Here is a 21,683-nt window from a genome sequence, read left to right on the forward strand (position 1 = left end):
TTTAACCTTAATCTTATATCATGTTTTGCACGTGTAGGAGCATTACTGGATCGAATTAATTATATTTACGACGTCCCAGCTGAGTTTGCATTGTTGCCCCGATCAAGAAAATCGAAATATATAGTTCTCGGATACCTATTTCGGTCAAAACGCTTTTACTATTCTAGCCCTTGATATGTGCTGAAGTGTAAGATATTTCCTATGCCATATTTCCAGTTTGCCTTGTAGTCCTGACGAAGAAAATACCTGTACATATGGCAAAACTGAGAAGTTTACTTCGGTCAAAAGGTGTCTATTTTCGGTCCTTTAAATGCACTTAAAGAGCCACATTTCAGTTTGCTTTTTTGCTCCGATCAAAAAACTGTAAACTTATGTAGTTATCTGAAATCTAATTCGGTTAAAAAGCGGCTACTTCCTGTTCTTGTAATTTACTTTCGGTTTCAGATATTGCCAGTGCCATAGTCCAGTTTGCCTTGTTGTCTCTAACAGAAAATATACATACTACGGAGGACTGAGAGGCCTATTACAGTATATGGGACCATCCTATCATTTCCGTTATGAAGGGAAAATTATAATCAGTTTCAAGCATAATTTCAAAATAATAGTTTATAAGGTTTTGCGTTATAGAAGTCTTGTTTTTTGAACTATATTCTGGGAAAGAATGTATCGTTGAGACATGTTAGTGTTTGGTTCTCTGTGCCCACCAGTTTGAAGTACCTGTGTGAAAACATTTACAGCTTTATTTATTAAGGTTGATTTTATAACAGCGTTAAACAATATCTCCAATGCATTAAATAGTTTAAATTCATCACTGGCGCAATCTGGAGTAAAAATTAGGTATCATCTTTGTCTTTGCTGTCAAGATCCCTACTGTTCAAGCCAAATTCTAAACTTTAAATGGTAGTTTATGCCTCTTTGAACTGAAAGTGTTAAAAGTTGTTCAGTGTCAGTTAAATTTTGTCTATAAAACATAAATAGTAAACATTTTCGAATTATAAAATATTCCTGGCAACTTTTCAGATCTTTCTCTTCATGTAAAGCGTCCTTGGATTTCAAATAGTATTTTGAAAAAAAGATGAGCTAAATTGGTCCTGCCGTCCTCGAGATTAGCACTTCATAACACGTTAAGTTAATCATTTTTACGTATAAGAATGTATTTTTTCAACAAAAAACATAGGTACTTCTGTGTTAAAGGAAACACTAACATTGCAAATAAATAAATGTTTTTACACAAAAGTTTATGCCACATCACGACAGGTGTAGGTACAAATCAACTCAATTGTGTACAAAATGTAAATAAAATTCAGCCACTAAGTTTGAAAATAAAAATTGTTATAGAGAATGTAGTTGCTCTTTAACATAAAAAATGTAATCAAGTCGAGCAAGCAGTTTTCCCCATTGAGTGGTATGCAAAGATCCATGTTGCTGTTTTATCAGAAGTTCAGGAGCTATCAGTTGTAAAAATGCCAGTTCCTACTGATAACGAACAGTTTGAGGTAGTCGATGCAGCTCCTCGGTACGTTGAGTTTGTAAAACCTGTGAAATATTTATAATTAAAACAGTTTAGAAAGTATTATAGTAGTGTTTACATATGATGAGGTTGTGAGAGGACAGGGCGTGAGGGACGAGTATGTATATGGGGTGTACGAACCAGCTGTCCGGGACTGGGGCTTCGCAGTGGATTGTCAATACGTTGCTTCAGGTAAATATGGCAGTTGGCAACCATGGATTTTGTTTATGTGTGACTGACAAAGTTAAAGCATTTACAAAAGAACTCTACCAGTAGCTTACCAAATTCTTAAATATTATTGATAAAGCTACTTTTAAAGGTAACACGAATTTATCTTTTTCAAAGATTCGAGGGAGAAACAGCTGTGTGAAGCTGGCGGCACCCATTAACGAAAATACGCCAAACACTAGTGGAATATTTCGTTTAGGTTTGTTTTTCCTATTTTTAGCGTCCGTAAAATAAATGATAAAAATAAAATAATTATATTTTAATCAATACTGGAGAATCTCTAAAGGTTGGGTTAGCATCTTTATCGCTAACTCTGACCGCTAGAATACTGTGTCCTGTTTTCTACGACAAGCAGCCTGCTGGCTCATTCCGCCTCCACTTCAAGTACCAGGAATTAGTTAACTGTGCCATATGTTTATCTCACTCTCCCTCCCTCAATCTTCCCGAACCCTAGATCTAGTAGTTCAAAAAAGTAACAGAGCACTATTTTATGTTTTGCATTTTGTTAATTTTAGAAATACACAACAGATATATTTATACTCAATTTATCAACTAATCGGTATTACTGTCCTAATAAAATTCTAAAATTTATTTATGCATCACTTGTCTTGTTAAATATTAATTTAATAGGTTGAACGTACAAATGTAACATTTGTATACAAAATCATCAAGTTTGCCAAAACAATATGAGACTAGTTTTTGTCGTATTTTCGTTAATGGGTGCAGCTAGCGATTTAGCAGCGTCCACTTAGTTATTTTTGCATATTTCGCACGTTAATGCCAAACACAATGCCTATTCTACAGATGCGGATTTCGGCAGCGTATTTTCCTCAAGAGCTTTAAACTATAGTGTACATACATCTATGCGTAGAATACGCACCCCTACTACATGTTGACGGTAATCCGCAGGCCCGCATGTAGTTTTCGAGGTCTGTTTACCAAGATGTTGCTAGTAAATCCGGGTATTTGTTACGCATGTTATTAGTCGGTACGCGGTAGTAAATCTATTTACAATAGTCAAAAGAAAAATGGTTTAATTTTAAATTTGAATAGTGTGTCTTGTGACTGTATTGCAACTGCTCATACTTTGTAACAACAATACATCGGTATATTTTATAAAACTTAATATCTAACTACAAAAATACAATATGGGCTACTTGTGTTCCTTGTGGTCTAAATATATATATATATATATATATATATATATATATATATATATATATATATATATATATATATATATATAAGGATTTAAACACGTTAACCGCGGTAGACGCCTTACAGCACAGGATGAGGTTAAATAAATATAAATGAATATTTATTTATTTCCTCATAGATACAAAGATGCTCGGTATATAGCTGCAGTGAGGTGCTAATCAACATCCAATGATAACAACATAAAAATACAATGTGACATGTCTTCTGGAGTTGAGAAACGCCGCAAACCGACCACTCGTGTATCATCATCATGAGAGGGATAAAATTCCAGGAAACTATACTGATTGGTCATCTAAGAACCTTCCGGTTTTCAGAGCACAAACCAGTTCTCTTTTTGGAAAGCGTCTTAGTACTTCAGCTGTTTCACACAAACTAGCGACTGCCGAATGTAAAAACCCAACTATGAAGTAATCCTCCCATGAACGCAACTGAAAATGACCAACTAAAATACGCAGGATAAGACTTGCCAAGCCTACAATAGAACCTGCGTGTTTCGTCGTTGTGCAAGTGACTTAAAACCTCCGTTACAACCAGAGAAGACTAGTGAATTGTCCGTGTAGTTATAGTGAGGGTGAGAGGAATGTGATATGTCCTAGTTAAGTGAACGATATATGAGTTCTCATAGAAAATCGGTGAATATATTGAACCACTCCTATACTTTTAAAGATTAACTATAGAGTATAAAATAGTTAATTGGAAATTGATGAAAATAACATTAGTATAGTCCCTCAACGTGGTTTGTTGTTATATAGGCATGTCGGCCTAAGACACCATAATAAGGTATGACGTATAACTTTCGGTATTTGATTTTTTTATTCGACCAATTCTTGAAATATTACACCCAAGTAACTGTAAGAGATCGTTGTAGACAAAAAGGAACACAATATATAATATGAACATACTGTTTATTCTATCCGTTTGTATTGCTGAATACAAACTATATTCAACAGGCTTCTTTCTGCAGGCTGCAGGCACTTTCAAAGCTAGTGCCCTATCTACTGGTCCACTAGTGCCTTTAGGCTTCAATCAGTTAATTGTAGTAATGGTAACATTAGTAAACAAAGGGAGTAAACAAATTATTCTTTCTAATCGGACTTGTTTGTGGATTATAAAACATAAACGTAAATATAAACGTCAGTATGTATTATGTTTCTTCATAAACTGGTTTGATATTGTAATATGTTTGTTATCAGTAAACTATAATAAGTTAAAAAAATGACAGGTTTGGAAAGCAAAATCAACCGCTGAATAGTCAATATTTATTTTTTTGTTTGACGATAGTAAAAAAATTTAAGCATACAACAATAATTACATAGCAAACAAATTATAACAGTTTTATAGTGAATTTTATTGTGAGTATTCATGAACATGTGACCAAATGAAGCTAAGATACTAAACCTGTATTTTATTAAAGCCTTGTCGTAAATAAAAAAAATACTACGAAACAAACCGTTGCAACCCTAATATAACATGTTATTGGGTCGAAAGGTATTGCTCAAATTGTTAAACAAGAAACTTTAACTTACTGTTGTTTATTTAGAAACTTACTTTTATATTCTGAACTAGGAGTTATCTGAGGCTCACGCGCAATTAGGTAGGTTTTACTGCAACTGGATGAGCACTTCTAGTCGAGTGAATTATATTTCCAACGCCAATGTTGGGTTTTCGTTGTTGCCACGATCAAGAAAATACGCCAAAGAGTTTATATTTATGGCCATTGTAATTTATTTAGTTCTTGGCATGTTCCATGCTTGATTTTGCCTATTTTTTCATGATCAAGAATGTATATATACAGTATATATCATAGATCAGAGAAGCCTACTTCAGTCAAAAGTAAACTAAGATGGGTTTTATATTAATCTTTAAATAGCCAAAGTTAGATAGTCACATCAAAGTTAGTAACATTGTTTCTTAAATCTAATACTGAATATTTGATAAAAATACATTTTAGATTGACAATGACACTACAAAAAGTTCTTTATAACTGTAAAATATTGTTATTATTTTAAAATTTTGTGAGCTGGAATTGCTATATTAGTTCGAAAGCACAGTGCAGCGAACTTTCATCTAGCATGGTTGTTGCAGACTGCTTCAAAGGGAGTCTTAGGTCCTTTGTTTGAAGGTTATTTTTGACGATGGAAGGATTGTGAAGGAAACAGGATTTTTCCGGACATTTGCCATCGTTCAGTGAAACAATAAATCAATAACACTACGTTTCGAGATCTGCAATCTGATCTCTTCTTCAGGTAAAGAACTAACCTAATACATAATATTACAAACTGGTTAAAATAAACAAATCTTACCAAAGCGTTGTGGCACGCCTAAGTCAGGAAACACAACCTACATGTTGTTTGTCAACTTCACTAACTCTATAAACATGCACTTAATAAAAAACTATACAAAACACTAATCATTAAAACAGAACTACGGAGTACAGGTCACAATACGTCTTCATTCGTCTACTAACCACCTACGACTGTGAGTCTTAGGTGTCAAATTCTGACCGGATTATATTTTAGGGCATTTTGTAAGGTAGATGAGAACTTACCTAATCACTGATATCTAAAACTGTGTGATTAATAATTGTTATTCATTAGAGAATTTACTCACTATAAATGTAAACAAATTTAAAATAATGAACTATATGTATACAGAACAATTGAGTACATTATACATAGTTTTTTAGTTAATATTTCACAACTTTAGAGACCAAGATGAGATTTTTCGCTACTTTAAAGACCAGTGGGGCGTATCCCGGAAATTATTTCGAAAAGTATATGCCCATATTCATCCCAGGGACCATAAAATATTAAGGTAAAATTTCAGTTTAATCGGTTGAATAGATTTTAGCTGTCACTTCTAGCCATCTTAACCCGCTGAACTATGTAGATCTATACGAAAAATCAGCCTATTTCTTAGACGCTTTAATAAGACTCATTAAGTAACTTATCCACCTTGGAAACCTATCTCGCTGGTTATCTAAAATTCTTCATTAACTTTACACGGTAGTAATCAACAAAGAACCTGATGAACCTAATCCTCCGGTTATTTTCAACCGCAAGGCAAGTAAATTCCATGTAAACCCTAACCATGTAGTTAATTTAACTCATTAATCTACTGAATTCCATGTTATACATAACAATTACTTAACACGCAACTTCTGTAAGGTTGCAGTCCAATGGTTGGAGTAATCAACAGTTTAACCTCTCTGTTATATAAACCTGCAGGCCATATTAACTCCCCTATGTATAGTGAATCTCATGTTATGGTACCGTATACTACGTATTTTTTAGCTATATATGTTGAATTATTTAATTTAACACATTCACTGCGGTATCCGCACATTTGTACTATTCCGGCTGTCCTAATTTCGTTACAGGACTCACAGTTAAGGTGTTAGAACAGCTAAGTTAAATATAACCAATCAAACAACTGAGTCTCTGGATATAAAATTATGTGTAATGTGAGTAACTGTAGTCTTAACTAGTATACGTTAATGCATAAATTGAAACTCAATAAAGAGCGGTATACAGATATATCCGTACCATTAGAATTACGCTAAACGCGGCATATAGGCATATCCGATCCGTATTTTAGTTTATTGTGTATATTATAATGTACGAAAATGCTGGCAATATGTAGAAATGCGTAAATGTATTAAAAAAAAAGTAAACCAGTGCTATTCTTTTATCAACGTTTCACTTTACAATGCGAGGGGTGCAGATATAACCACGGTACGGTGCGTGCGCGTAAATGATTCGTAACCGTGTAAAACCGGTAGAGTTAAAAAAATGTTTTTTGTTTGTATTTATTCTTCCCAGTAATAGAAAATAAATTGAAACTTGAAATTAACTGATAAAAAAGTCTCTAAATGCACGATAATTGAACCAAGACAAAGATTTTTTCAGCGCCTAAGGGATAATATTTCATCGGACTTGCAATGTGTAATAAAGTAAACGTATCCTCCATTACACAAGCGAGTTAGACAACTAATTCAATACAAACCTTTCTCACTAACTAAGTTTTGTTCTGTGTTTCCTCGAGAGTGTAATCACAAAGAATACACACAAATCCCTTTTTTCGGGGGGAATAAAACTCCTCGTGTTTTTCCAGTGGTACCCGCTTTTTACATAAATTGTATTTCCCATCATAATTACCGCCCGTTACATCCGAGCATTCAAGTTCATGACAACCGAACTGATCACTTTTTGTGGCAAACAGTGGAAAGTACTCTTCAAGAATAATGATGACTATTTGCTTTTAATAATTATAGAACGTGTATCTTATCCACTTGTGTCCTAATCTTGATGTGCATATGCTATGTTCCAGGGGTGCGCTGAGGGATGGTTCAACATGAGAGAAATGCTGAAATGTATGATCGCGATGTCTTCGTATGCCAAGAAGCGGAGATAAATTCAAAACAGACCAATGAAGTCGACTCAGGATTGAGCGAACTTGGAGACTGTGTAAACCAATCCATTTCAGAGAAAAAAGAAAACCTCGATATATGTGTATCTCGTCGCACGACGTAAGTGTCTGAAACTTGTCATAAAAATATCAAACAGATTATAGTGTACATAGAAAACACTGTATACTGCTACTAACTATAGTATTTGTAAAACTATGTATCAGCTATCTTCGAAAGTACTATTCTTTGTTTGCTGCTTATTTTTGACTGTCTTAAATACAAATGTTTTTTTTGTATTTAACAAAGGAATTATATACAATAAACTTAGAAACAGTTTCTCATGCTGAATACTGAGCATGTGTTGGTTTATTTCTTTGTAAAATATCTCTAAAGTTTCGAAATAACAAAAACGCATAACTTATTGATCGTGCAATCTAAATATCGGAATCTATATAATCAAGCTGGATTACAGAGGAAAGGATCCTATACAAGACTCAACAGAAAAATAAAAGAGTTATCAGCCATATTAGGTAAACAAAACATTCAAGCGGCAAACAATTACAAAACCAAACATAAAATAGAATTCGGGAAATAAAGGTATTTTCAAACACTTTCAACGATTGTCTCTTGGACAGTAATAGAATCCTTAAATATAATAAGGAGTGAAAATAACTTCAACCCAAAAGGTAGCGTATTATTTGAAAATTGTACAGTCTTTGATAAAGAGATCATATCATATTGGTCGTTAGTTTGTTTGGCTTGAGCTAATCATGACGCGGGTCAACCTTCTTCAAATTACTTGTGAAACAGGATTTGTATTATTGGTGGTTTAGGTTTAACATCTGTTGGCCGAAGGAGATTCTAAAGTGAAGCTGAAGTACCTCAAGAATTTAGTTGTTTTGATAATGTTTAGCCGCATTATGAAACAAAAACCGCAGTAGAACTTATTCACTTTATCAAGGTTAAAAAACAAACTTTAATGGAATTATTGCCAATTTTGGTTTGCTTGTACAGAATGAATGATAACATTTACTGTACACGTAGTCCATAAAATAGGTACTCTGAAATTAAAAGGCTTTAAATAAACGTAACTAATCGTAATAACGGAATATCGCAGGAAGCTGTCAACATTTGAATAATTTCCTATGTTTTCTTTGATTGCAGTTATTTTCAAACGCTGTTCCATCTGATCAAATGCCACGTAGGGTCTGGAATTTTTACGGTTGGTGACGTTTTCCACTACCATTCGGGTCTTTGGATCGCTCCCCTTCTGACAGTGTGTCTAGGGATTGTCTGTGTCTGTGACAACCATATCTTGGTGAGTATTCAGAAACGTTAACCAATTCAACAGCAATTAGTACACTTTTTACAATTGGTGCTTTTTATCTGTTGTCATTTTTATTACAGTTTGAATAATTACCATAGTTGTACAAACTGCCCTTATTTGCTACAGCAATGTCTTGGCTTTAATACTACAATGTGAATTACTTTGCCTCAAAAATCTTAGCAATTGTTTGATGGATGGTGAGGCAAGTATTGGCATATAGACATTCAAAGATAAATGCAAAATTTTGAACAGTGAATCATTAACAATTTAAATCATTATGGATGGACTATAGTTTCTGAAATCTTGGCATCTTCAATTTGTTAATATTCGAAACAGTTATACAGGGTGTCCACAAAGTCCCGGGTCAGTTAAATATTTTTCAAAATATTTAAAATAGAGCTACAAAACCTTACACAAAGTTACTGGACGTAAAAATCTATTTTATCACATATTCAGTGATCTGCTACTTATTCAGGGGGGCGGCCTATCTTAAATGTAAGCATAGGTTGATATGTGATATGTCCAAAACTGTTTACAATTAATTGTTGTTGTACAATAATAAGTTTCGTTATTTCTGAGAGGGATCGGAGTTTGGGTTAGTAAAGTTAAAATCAAAAAGCTCATCAGTTTATTTTTTACATTAACCTTGCAAACTTAGTTGCAAACTCAAGTCATCTTTGAACGGCTGTCATTTTTGACTCGGTTATCCGTTTGAGGTCAGGTTTGCGGCTCTGTACTCTACTAATAAAGACCTTTTATTTGATATGCATATCAACCTATGCTTACATTTAAGAGTTTCTTCTGACTCCTAGCGGGCCGCACCCCTGAGGAAGTAGCGAATCACTGAATATGTGATAAAATAGATTTTTATGTCCAGTAACTTTGTGTAAGGTTTTGTAGCTCTATTTTAAATATTTTGAAAAATATTTAACCGACCCGGGACTTTTTGGACACCCTGTATATGAAAGACACGCGATATAGGACAGGAATAAAATCGAAAAGAGGAAGGCAGTGTTCAGACTTTCGGTGTCGTAGCAGTTTACAAATGTTTACAACCGTACTCATGTGACGCGGAACTGTATGAGATGGCATCAAGCATTACAATACTAAATTGCACCCTTTGCTTGTATGTTTTGTTTAAACAGTGATACAGGGACAATTGTATTATGTTTATGCTGCGAGCAAGGTACATGCAGAAAAGTTCCTTTATCTTTGATATTGAAGCGGTAAGTGCATTTTAATTTGTTGAGTAATTACTGCTATCAACATATTTAGTAACAGAAAACAGAAAAAAAGAATAAACGATCAATGGAGGTTGGTATGACTGAAAATCACATTCTGGGAACCAATAATATTGCCTTCTTACTGAATTTTACAGTACGGAACGTGATTTATTTGGCGTTTACTTATGTCAGTAACCCGTCCAATGACTTCTACATTTTTAATATGTTCAGTTTGCTCAAACATTATAAATAATTAAATTTTTATCAAATATACATTGTTCAATGGCCGAATCGAAGGTTTGACGGATTAATCTTATGTAACGCTCAGTTCGGTATGCTTTATGTTTCCCACTTTAAGGAGAGACCACGTTTCATGTTTGTATACATTAATACCAGTTTCGTACTACTTTTGGAAATAGTATGTTATCTATTCAGAGCATTTTATTATATTGGACTTAACAATGAAATTAAATTCATGCTGTAATCATAATGTAATTATTTTAGTTGTAATTTATGTAATACGTAGTTTTGAATTCAGAATCCAATTAAAAATCAAATATAGCTAGGTGCTATGCCTGAAAACTTATCTTGTAAATACAGGTTTAACTTTCATATTATATTAGCATCAAGCCTATATAATTGTTATTACTTTTATTAAAATAAATTATGACACACTAACATAGATGGGATTTACGTTTCAATATTAATTTTTTTTACAAAACTTTGTTTATTAACAGATATTTATTACCACGATTAACCATAAACATTTTATTACATAATAAGTATTTGAAAGTAATAATATTGAAATCCAAGCAAATACAAAAAAATACGTTTTTAGATTTGATTCCAGTGTAAAGAATGATAATATAGTTTCATCTTCTAATATTTTTAACAGAGGATTCAAAATAACATACCTTTTAATATGCTTATTCTCACAAATTTGTCAAGTACAAATCTTTTGGTTAGGTTTGGCTAAAAACCTGTATAAAACAAGATACAGGTTCTAGCAACTTTTATAACATTAAAATGAAGGGAAGTTCAATAGTAAGATAAAGTCTTTTTAGACGTAATAATTTAAACATTTGATGCTATTAATACCACAAATAAAAGAGTTTGGTACTGTACTGTGCAATATATCTTTATGTACATTAAACTGCGTTTTGTATCTTGAAACATTCGCTACTTCCTCTAAGTAATACTTTGTAAGCAATGTTACTATTTGATACCATCTGAATGAAAATACTCAAAAATAATTCATTCATACGTACATCTCTTTGTCACAATTTGCAAGGCTTTTTTCTTATTTTTAATGTAATGCACGCTTTTCAGGCTGATTGTACCAATGAAATCAGGAAACGAAAAAATATATATTCTTACCCAACATTTCCGGAAACGATGGAATTGGCGTTTAAATTTGGACCGAGATTGTTTCAGAGTTGTTCTATGACCGTAAGGTAAGTAGGATTTGAACTTTTTTTAATTGATGTAATCGAGAGATTTTCCTCTTATAATTTAGTCGTGCACATATACAGTGTATTACTATGACAAAGTATTAATAGCTAAGAACTTAAATACTTTTGCTTGCAGGGAAATTGCTAAGGGGTTGAACATTCTGACTCAGCTGGGTTGCTGCATAGTGTATTTCATATTTATTTCTTCTGCTCTGCAGTCTGTAAGTAATGTGCATAGTAGCGTTATTGGAACTGGTGATGAGGAGAGTGAAGAAACTTAATATGGAATTGAGAAGAGATAATTGATGGAGGAAGAGCGATCTCCACTCGTAGCATTTTTCTAGATATACTTTAAACAAACACCAAGTTCAAAAAGAACATTCTTAACACCTTTGGAATTTTGAATAACTTTGATTTAAGTTTATTTTTATTCGATGCCTGGGTTGTTTCTTCTAATGGTGACAATTTCAAAGTTGTTTGTGTTTTAGAGCCATTATTCCAATTTAAAATACAGTTGAAATGAACCACATAAAACAGAGACCGGTGTCATATTAATGCCGTGTGCACACCTCATCATCAGTTTCTTTAATCACCTTATGTCAGATATTCAGTTGTTTTGTAAATTATAATTGAAGTTTAAAATATCAATAGTTTTTTCAGGACTAAATGAACTGTAGTAAATAACATACAGCTTTGAATAAATATGTAAATAAAAAGAATATTAATATAACACTGTCAAACAGTTTCTAGTTATTAAATGAAGACTTTATGGTTTTGTGCGAATTTTTAAACTCTTAAACAGAGATACTAGGCAGCATTGCAGAGTTTCTCAAATTAATTTACTTATTGAATATAAATCCACTGCATGGTTTTCATTTTAGTATTCGTGCTTTAAACGTAAATGCAGTTATCAATGCGGTCATCATGTTCTGAAGAAAATCTTGAATTACTTGAATGAGTTATATAAGAAAGTAATTAAAAAAAATATTTATGTATCACAAATATCTTGATTTTTACCAATGTATTAACGTTCATGGTTTATTTAATTTCACGTTTATGCATTTATTAGATTAATTTTCAAAAAAGCGTATTAGCCTGAGAAAAATGTTTTAAAAAAAATTGAATTTCAAGAAATTGTCCTTCCGGTTCAGCTGGAAGATGTATAGTGTATTGTACCTCTTGATTTTGTAACAACTGAAATATTAATTTATTCTCCAACATAGTATTCTCGTCGTGCATGACCACTAGATCGACTCACGAGATGTACGGGATCCAGTCCTTTCAGTAAAGGCTAAAAAAACTATAAAAATCAGTTTTAAACGTTCTTATTTATATTAGTAACATCGAATATTAACAACTCTTAAGAATAATCGGACACTGTCACCGAATTTTCAGTTAAAATATTTACTAACCAAGTAGCCAAGTAGTATGCCCGGTCTCATATAAGGTGGTACTTAAACAGTTTTTGAGGGTTTGTTCTTCTTTTTTCTTCAGTTTTGGTAAACGGTACAATATCAATTTAGAATAGCACAATCCTCCAAGTACGTGCTTGCGTTGCTCTTGCGAAACCCACATTGGCTCGGAGGTAGGATGTTGTTTTGTCAAGAAGCATTATAATCAATGCAAGCATTAACTTTTTGAATAATTTTGGAAAGGCGAACATGCGAGGAATTGGCCTATAATATGAATTAGTCACCTGTACGTGATCGTAGATTTAAAAATTTGGTTTATTACGGAAAATTTCAGATTGTTCGAGAATTTATCCTTTTTTTAAAAAACTGGCTTTATAAAAATAACACTAGTTGGGAACTTGTCCCACTCAACAGGCTATTTTTAGGAAGAGATGAAAGAACACCAAATATTTCTGGAGGAGTGACAGGACAAGGAAGTTTTGTTTGAGTATTGGTTTGAGTATTATTGGGTTTTTTAAGGTATTCTGAAAATTGAAAGTGTCCATTGTGTTATTCAATATGTTGTCCATTTGTTTGGTTCTAGTTGTTGCAGATGCTCGCTAGACACGGCATCATCATGGATGAACACCTAATTATCGTTATAATTTTTTTCCCAATCGTGATGACTATCTTCATGTTCCACCTCAAGTTCTTGACCATTTTCTCAGTGATGGCCAGCGTGTTCTTCTTCTGTGCAGTTTCACTGACGTTATACATATCGTCCTCAGACTTGCCGCCGCCCACTCCTAGACCGACCATCGCTCACTGGTCGCAGATACCTCTCTTCTTTGGAACTTCAGTGTATTGCTTTGAAGGTATTGTTAAGGTCAGTATTTTATAATAGAAATACTTAATTTTGAGGTACTTACAGTATTTGTAACTTATACATAGCATATATTTAGAAATAACCATCTAACATGAATCCAGCACAGAATTTAAATACTTAAAATTCATATTCCCAAATAAATATGCCAAAATATTATCGAAGAAAAAACTGAATGGCTTAATTCATTTTGATAAAAAATAAAACTTTAGTGTAAACTATTCACTAATAGTACCCAAAATAAGTATTATAATGTGACTGTAGAGGATTAATATATTCCAGATAGCCCGCTTACAGCGTACCAAGAATTATCAGGGCGAAGGAAACAGGTTTTTTCTGGACATTTGCCGTCGTTTAGTCACAAAAATTACCAGGATGGTATAACATTAAAAAATATCTACTATGGAAATTTGAAATAGTGAAAACATTTAGTACATTATATTCGAACTGTACAAATTATATAACGTTCATCTGTCTGAATAACAAAAATGTCTGTTTGAGAAGGTAAACTTTTGAAAAGACAACATTTTATAGTGGCATAGTATTAGGCTTAAAACTTCAAAGTAAACTACTCTTCACCGAGTGGAGGAAGTTAGGAACAAGTCAAGAATTTCAAATAAAAAACAGCGTTAGAGACGTTAAATTACATACCTTCATGAGGCAAATATACGTTTTATAGGAAACCAAAGTTTCATTATTTTATTAACCTTTTTCCTCTAGAATATAGTCAAGAAGTGAGGTTTATTAACCTTAAAATGAAATTGCTTGTCGTTCAACACCTAAAAAGAATGGATCTTGATGTGATACAACTATAGAGATCCTGTCTTGGCTGCTATGTCTAAATCGATTATAGCTTAAATCCCCACATTAAACGATCTTGCACCAAAAGCCTTTATTTTAGTAAACTAGAACATATGAAGAGTACTAAAAATCTAATTTGTATGGACTTTAAATTGCAAAGGTAAATTTTTTTGTCAAAATGTAGGACTTATTTCATCGTTCTACGAATTAATGAAATGAATTTAGTTGCAATAGTTGGGCGAATATGAAATAAGAAGACAACGATTACCACAATCAATCGTTAACCAATAGGTGAAATTAATATACTACAGCTAAAACCCGATCAGTTGAAGTCACTGGTTTGTAGGACAGCTGACCCTGTAAACTATTATGACTTTACACTTCTGGGAAGCGGAGTATGCCCTTGAGACCCAAGTGCTTGACATAGGACACCCATTACAACCGACTGTTTACTGAATTATTACCGACAAATTATTGAATTATCCGAAGTCATGTTTGGCCAGAGTCAAGAAATGAGCATCGATTCTCACACCTTCTAAATATATGTGATTTCGTCACTAATTATAGATATAGGAGAAATGTTGTATCAGCCTTTTTTTGTAAATACAGAAATAATATATTCAGAGTGTACGAAGAACTTGTAGTAGTCATTGTGATGTGATCTATTTTAATACAGCGTGTTTTTGTAGACCCTACAACGTTATGACGAAACGACACACTCTAATAGGCAAGCCAGTCCATCCCTACAATGTATTAATTAAGATCTTAGCCGTTGTTCCATCTGTGTTTGATGCACAGACGTCGCACCCCGACAAGCAGGTCCGTCCATACAATGTACTGATTTTGACCTTAGCTGTTGTTGGATCTCTGTTTGTTGCAGACCCTACCACTTCACGGAGAGATGTCGCACCCTGACAAGCAGGTCCGTCCATACACTGTACTGATTTTGATCTTAGCTGTTGTTGTTTTACTGTTTGTTGCAGACTCCACCACTTCACGGAGAGATGTCGCACCCTGACAAGCAGGTCCGTCCATATACTGTACTGATTTTGATCTTAGCTGTTGTTGGTACACTGTTTGTTGCAGACTCTACCACTTCATGGAGAGATGTCACACCCTGACAAGCAGGTACGTCCGTACACTGTACTGATTGTGATCTTAGCTGTTGTTGGTTCTTTGTTTGTTGCAGACTCTACCACTTCACGGAGAGATGTCGCACCCTGACAAGCATGTCCGTCCATACACTGTACTGATTTTGACCTTAGCTGTTGTTGGATCTCTGTTTGTTGCAGACCCTACCACTTCACGGAGAGATGTCGCAGCCTGACAAGCAGGTCCGTCCATACACTGTACTGATTTTGATCTTAGCTGTTGTTGGTACACTGTTTGTTGCAGACTCTACCACTTCATGGAGAGATGTCGCACCCTGACAAGCAGGTCCGTCCATACACTGTACTGATTGTGATCTTAGCTGTTGTTGGTTCTTTGTTTGTTGCAGACTCTACCACTTCATGGAGAGATGTCGCACCCTGACAAGCAAGTACGTCCGTACACTGTACTGATTTTGATCTTAGCTGTTGTTGGTACACTGTTTGTTGCAGACTCTACCACTTCACGGAGAGATGTCGCACCCTGACAAGCATGTCCGTCCATACACTGTACTGATTTTGACCTTAGCTGTTGTTGGTTCTTTGTTTGTTGCAGACTCTACCACTTCACAAAGAGATGTCGCACCCTGACAAGCAGGTCCGTCCATACACTGTACTGATTTTGACCTTAGCTGTTGTTGGTACACTGTTTGTTGCAGACCCTACCACTTCACGGAGAGATGTCGCACCCTGACAAGCAGGTCCGTCCATACACTGTACTGATTTTGATCTTAGCTATTGTTGTTTTACTGTTTGTTGCAGACTCTACCACTTCATGGAGAGATGTCGCACCCAGACAAGCAGGTCCGTCCGTACACTGTACTGATTTTGACCTTAGCTGTTGTTGGTACACTGTTTGTTGCAGACCCTACCACTTCACGGAGAGATGTCGCACACTGAAAAGCAGGTCCGTCCATACACTGTACTGATTTTGATCTTAGCTGTTGTTGGTTCTTTGTTTGTTGCAGACTCTACCAATTCACGGAGAGATGTCGCACCCTGACAAGCAGGTCCGTCCATACACTGTACTGATTTTGACCTTAGCTGTTGTTGGTACACTGTTTGTTGCAGACCCTACCACTTCACGGAGAGATGTCGCACCCTGACAAGCAGGTCCGTCCATACACTGTACTGATTTTGATCTTAGCTATTGTTGTTTTACTGTTTGTTGCAGACTCTACCACTTCATGGAGAGATGTCGCACCCAGACAAGCAGGTCCGTCCGTACACTGTACTGATTTTGACCTTAGCTGTTGTTGGTACACTGTTTGTTGCAGACCCTACCACTTCACGGAGAGATATCGCACCCTGACAAGCAGGTCCGTCCATACACTGTACTGATTTTGACCTTAGCTGTTGTTGGTACACTGTTTGTTGCAGACCCTACCACTTCACGGAGAGATGTCGTACCCTGACAAGCAGGTCCGTCCATACACTGTACTGATTTTGATCTTAGCTATTGTTGTTTTACTGTTTGTTGCAGACTCTACCACTTCATGGAGATATGTCATACCCTGACAAGCAAGTCCGTCCGTACACTGTACTGATTGTGATCTTAGCTGTTGTTGGATCCCTGTTTGTTGTCATAGCATTCATCTGTTTCATGAAGTTCGTAGACGATTTAGCGACTCACAACTTTAATGACCAAATCACTTTCAGCTTCATACAGCATTACTTGTGAGTATTTACTTCAAGACTGATGTTTGATTAATAATGGTTATTTACCTTTTCTAGAGCTTATTAATATCTTACAAAGACAAATAGTTAACATTAGGCCAAAGGAAGAATTAGTCTATATTTTGTGATTTATAACGCCCTCTCAAAAGTGTTCTTGAGAGTTAGTAGCACCACACACATATTTTTAGAGGACTGTTGAATCTGAAGTTTAATGTTACAAGTTAAGCAGTTTTTAACCACTTGAATAGGTAACTCAAATAAAGTCTCCTAAATGTGCCAAAGCAATATAATTCGTTAACTAATAAATCTGTCTCCATTTTAAGATCAATACCAAATTGTTATTTATAGCTTTAATTAAGAAATATTCTCTTTTAAAGTTAGTGCTTATAGTAATTTAATACATTAACTTTCCCTGATGTAGAAACAGATAACTGGCTTTTTCATTGTTCTCCATGAATGGAAAACATGAAGAACAATGAACAGATTCGCACTGGCATTGAAGTTCACCCACAGCACACACTTACTCACATTCGTCCCAATACTCCAAGAAAAACTATATATTTAATAATAGTAAGTTTTACTTTGCTTTTTTTATTTACTATTACTACTGTTAACTTTTCATACTAGATTAGGAAACAATAAAGAAGATACTAAAAGTAATTTTGGTATTCATCCCTCAAAGTTTACTTTATGCTAATAAAAATTTTCGTAAATGTAATTTAACCAGTAATTTTTAAAAACAAGTACCGTTATTATGTTTGTTTTTGCATGTTTTATGAATGTAAATATCCTATGTATTATATCCTTTATTTAGATTGTTATGAATTTTAATTGAGCCAATTAAGGGAAACAACGGCCATAGATTATGATAAGGTGAGATATAACGTTCAGATCTAACATTAACATTGATTATTAGTAATTCTTAATTCGCGTAAGGAAGACGTTTTATTCTGACAAATTATTATATATATATATATATATATATATATATATATATATATATATATATATATATATATATATATACAGAGTGTGTTTTGTTACAAGGGCAAAAACGTTGAGTTAGAATAAAAACAATTTAAAAAAATTTAGCTATTATTATTAATAAAAATGAAAAAAGTTGAATGAAGAAAAAGTTTTATCGATCTAAAACTATAAATTTATATAATAAATAATAATTTAAAATTAAATTGAATTAACAAATTACAAAAGTCCTTGTATCTCATTTTGTTAAATCGGCACTATTATACAATAGTCCTTCCGGATCAGTCGTAGGTAGAATTTTGAAAACTGAAATATATTGCTAATTTATTATCTGTATGTACTAAATATCTAGAAAACCGTTCAAGATACAACACTAAATGTAACAAAATGTAAAGCATTTACTTTAGTCATTTCAGAACAACTCTAATTTGTTAATCAGTTCCATAAATAACGGAATTGCAATGTTTTTAAAGAATATATTTTTATTGAACAAAATGCTATCTCAAGCTAGCTCCAAACTTAATCTATATATTTATAAGATGAACTCTTGTACCAAGTTGAACCTCTTTGAGCATTTATGTAACCAGTCCATGGTAATATAAAAATTAATATTGGGATTTTTAATGCAGTCGATATCTCGAAAACAACCACAATATTGTATGTGACAAAAGGTTTAGAAATTCTTGTAAGCATTCCAGTACACTGTTTGCTTACTTCTATAGGTTTATTATCAATAGAGTTGTAAAGGTTTTTGAAGTTTGAATGGTCACCATATTGACACAAAATGGCTAACAAACTTAGCTGAAATATTTACCAGATACATTTTTGTACCAAGTTTAAACTTGTTTGACATTTACCATTACCACAAGCCATGTTATAATCGTATATCAGCGATATAAAACATTTCTAACGGGGTTGGTTTTAGGCTCTAGGGGTCATGTTCGATGAAGTCGTACAGACATTTTAGGTAAGTGCTACTATCATAGGGAGTAATCTGCAATAATCTGGTTTTTGTATAAAAAATATACCTATGAATAATAATAATTATAGTAACAAAAACAATCTGAAACTGCTTTACAATACTCATTGATTTTGAGTACTGTCACCACTGACTGTGCCTTAAAGCGTCTGCCGCAGTCGACGTAATGCATTGTGAACATTACTAATATTTAAATTCTGACAGCATAAATTCCTCAATTTTAGGGATTGTAAGCTTAAAGCCATATTTTTATGATTAATAGCCATAGATTCAAGAAACGACTGTGTCTAACAATAGAAATTCTGTAAGAAAAACGTTTGTTAGTTATTAAATAACACTTTCAAATTATTTATTAAAAATAGTGTTACAATAATTTTCGTAGAAATACATATTAATGAACATAGTTGGTACAAACAAGATAAAGTTCAAAATTTAAATTTGTTTATATCTAGTATAGTTTTTAGAAATCAAATGGCAGTACAGTTCAATGGGTATTATGTACTATAAAGATGACTTTAAAATATCTTTTGGCTCCTACAGGTGTTCTGAGATAGTCCACCTAACCATCGCGCTCGGGCTGCTGTTCTCTTACACTCTGCAATTCCACATCGCGCTGATGTTGGTGTGGCCGGAGCTGGTCAAAGAACACGGACCTAAACGACACACAATGCTAGCTGAGCTCTGTGTGCGTTTGCTACTAGCTCTCTGCACTTGTGAGTAGTTATACCAATTAATTATTCTCTTATACGCTGGTCAAAGAACACAGACCTATACGACTCGCAATTTTCAGCTAACCTGTGTTAGCGTTTCCTACTAGCTCTCTCTACTAGTTATGTCTGCGTAGTCATAAAACATGTTTCTTATACAATAGAGTTCCACATCGCGCTGTGTAACCCATTTACTTAATGTCCTTTACTTTTTACCAACCTATCATCTTCTCTATAATCTTCTTCAAAGAATTTGAATTTGTAAGTAATTAATTAATTCATAAGCTTTTTCTTACAATCTATTATCCTTATTTATGTTCTTAATGTAATTACTATCTTAGAACTATTGCTCCAAATATTTCACTGTATTATAACACTGTCATAACTGTTCATGTCACCCTTATTCACTCTTAATGAGAAGAAAACAATAGTTGACTGACATTTTAACTAATTCACGAACGTTGTGAAGGAATTTGTCATGTTATGGAATGTAACGTAGAAGCGTGCTTATGTAAGGGAATGAAATGTGTGTTTGCTTCAATAGCGTCAATAACGTAAGCTTTTCTAGGCAGCGAGTACAATTATTTGCAGCGTGCAATAATTAAATACGCATTGTAACCCAATGATTGGGGAGTAATTGATGTTGCAGTTACGGCAGTGGAGGTGGTGCCCAAGCTGGGGGTGTTCATGTCTCTGACAGGAGCGGTGTGTGGGACTCTACTAGCTCTACTGATGCCTCCCCTCTGCGACCTGGCCCTTCACTGGGACCTCCACCCTAGTCCGTGGAAACATCTCTTTGATTTCTTCTCTATATTTTTGGCAGTCACGGGATTTTTCACTGGAATGTTCTACACGGCCGTTATAATGATTAAAGGTTTTCCTGACGAAATGCCTGCTCACAGATGAGATATGTGGTCTTACTTTTTAATGTTACCCAATTCGCTGTCTGCCATCAATTATTAATGTGAAGCGGCAGCGTATCAGAATTGTAGGACAGCGTATCAATTGAAGGAGTCGTTGCATTCACTTCAAAAATAAAAATACAGCTACACCCTTCATGTGCACCACCTTTGCTACATTAATGTTTTCTTGTTGGACAACATTACTGCTGGTATGGAACATTGTCTATTAAAAAGTGGTTTCAAATTTTATAAATGGTTTGCTACACAATGTGATGGGATGGAAAATTATAAATAATCAGTTATCAACATAACCATAGAAAAAAACTGGTGTTATAGAGAAAATTGATGTTTAAAACACAAGAATACGTGTTATCAGCAGTAACAATAGGCAAATACATGAAAGATCAAATACACAATCTAACAATGTTCATTGAAATGTTAATACTTACTGAATAGAATAATTCTTTAACTATTTAAAGAATATATAAAACTGCATCATAATTATACATAGAAAGAACGCCGGCTTTTTTGTCAGCATTATATTTAGTGGTAAGTCATTAAACTTGAAGTTCCGTGTGGCTTCAGATTGTACATTATTTTAAGTTATAGGTACAATGTACATAATCTATAATGTATAATGTACATATTGATAAATTTTAATCAAAACTGGGTGTTGGCTGAATGTTAGCGAAGCCTATCACCTTGATATCTCAAAAAGTACTGATTTATATACAAAAAGCTTACCTATATAACACTTAGTTTATATTGTGCATATCTCTCCATGGAATGAGAAATACCATCTTATGTGTAATCATAATGACAATGGAAAAAATAGCAGAATAAATA

General features: G+C 33.9%; 1 protein-coding gene across 2 annotated transcripts; it reads left to right on the forward strand.

Annotated features, from left to right (window-relative positions):
* Positions 1-1,227: 1,227 nt before the first annotated feature.
* LOC124369980 (proton-coupled amino acid transporter 1-like) lies at positions 1,228-20,974 on the forward strand. Of its 2 annotated transcripts, XM_046828234.1 has the most exons (9): positions 1,228-1,702; positions 7,286-7,484; positions 8,529-8,682; positions 11,244-11,368; positions 11,502-11,586; positions 13,361-13,642; positions 17,072-17,265; positions 19,769-19,941; positions 20,585-20,974. In XM_046828234.1, exons 2-9 carry the CDS (start codon positions 7,300-7,302, stop codon positions 20,839-20,841), a joined length of 1,455 nt encoding a protein of 484 aa, XP_046684190.1. In that variant the 5' UTR covers positions 1,228-1,702; positions 7,286-7,299; the 3' UTR covers positions 20,842-20,974. The 2 variants fall into 2 exon arrangements, with proteins under 2 accessions (XP_046684190.1, XP_046684180.1); XM_046828224.1 differs by lacking the exon at positions 1,228-1,702 and having other exon boundaries at positions 5,493-7,484.
* Positions 20,975-21,683: the final 709 nt, after the last annotated feature.

The sequence above is a fragment of the Homalodisca vitripennis genome, chromosome 1, assembly GCF_021130785.1.
Source record: "Homalodisca vitripennis isolate AUS2020 chromosome 1, UT_GWSS_2.1, whole genome shotgun sequence".
NCBI classification, from domain to species: Eukaryota; Metazoa; Arthropoda; class Insecta; order Hemiptera; family Cicadellidae; genus Homalodisca; species Homalodisca vitripennis.

Coding starts and splice junctions, on each gene's coding strand:
- LOC124369980 (XM_046828234.1), top strand. CDS start 7,300: ATGGTTCAACATGAGAGAAATGCTGAAATGTATGATCGCGATGTCTTC. Junction 11,587..13,360: donor TTTCTTCTGCTCTGCAGTCT/GTAAGTAATGTG, acceptor GTTTGGTTCTAG/TTGTTGCAGATGCTCGCTAG. Junction 13,643..17,071: donor GCTTTGAAGGTATTGTTAAG/GTCAGTATTTTA, acceptor TGTTTGTTGCAG/ACTCTACCACTTCATGGAGA.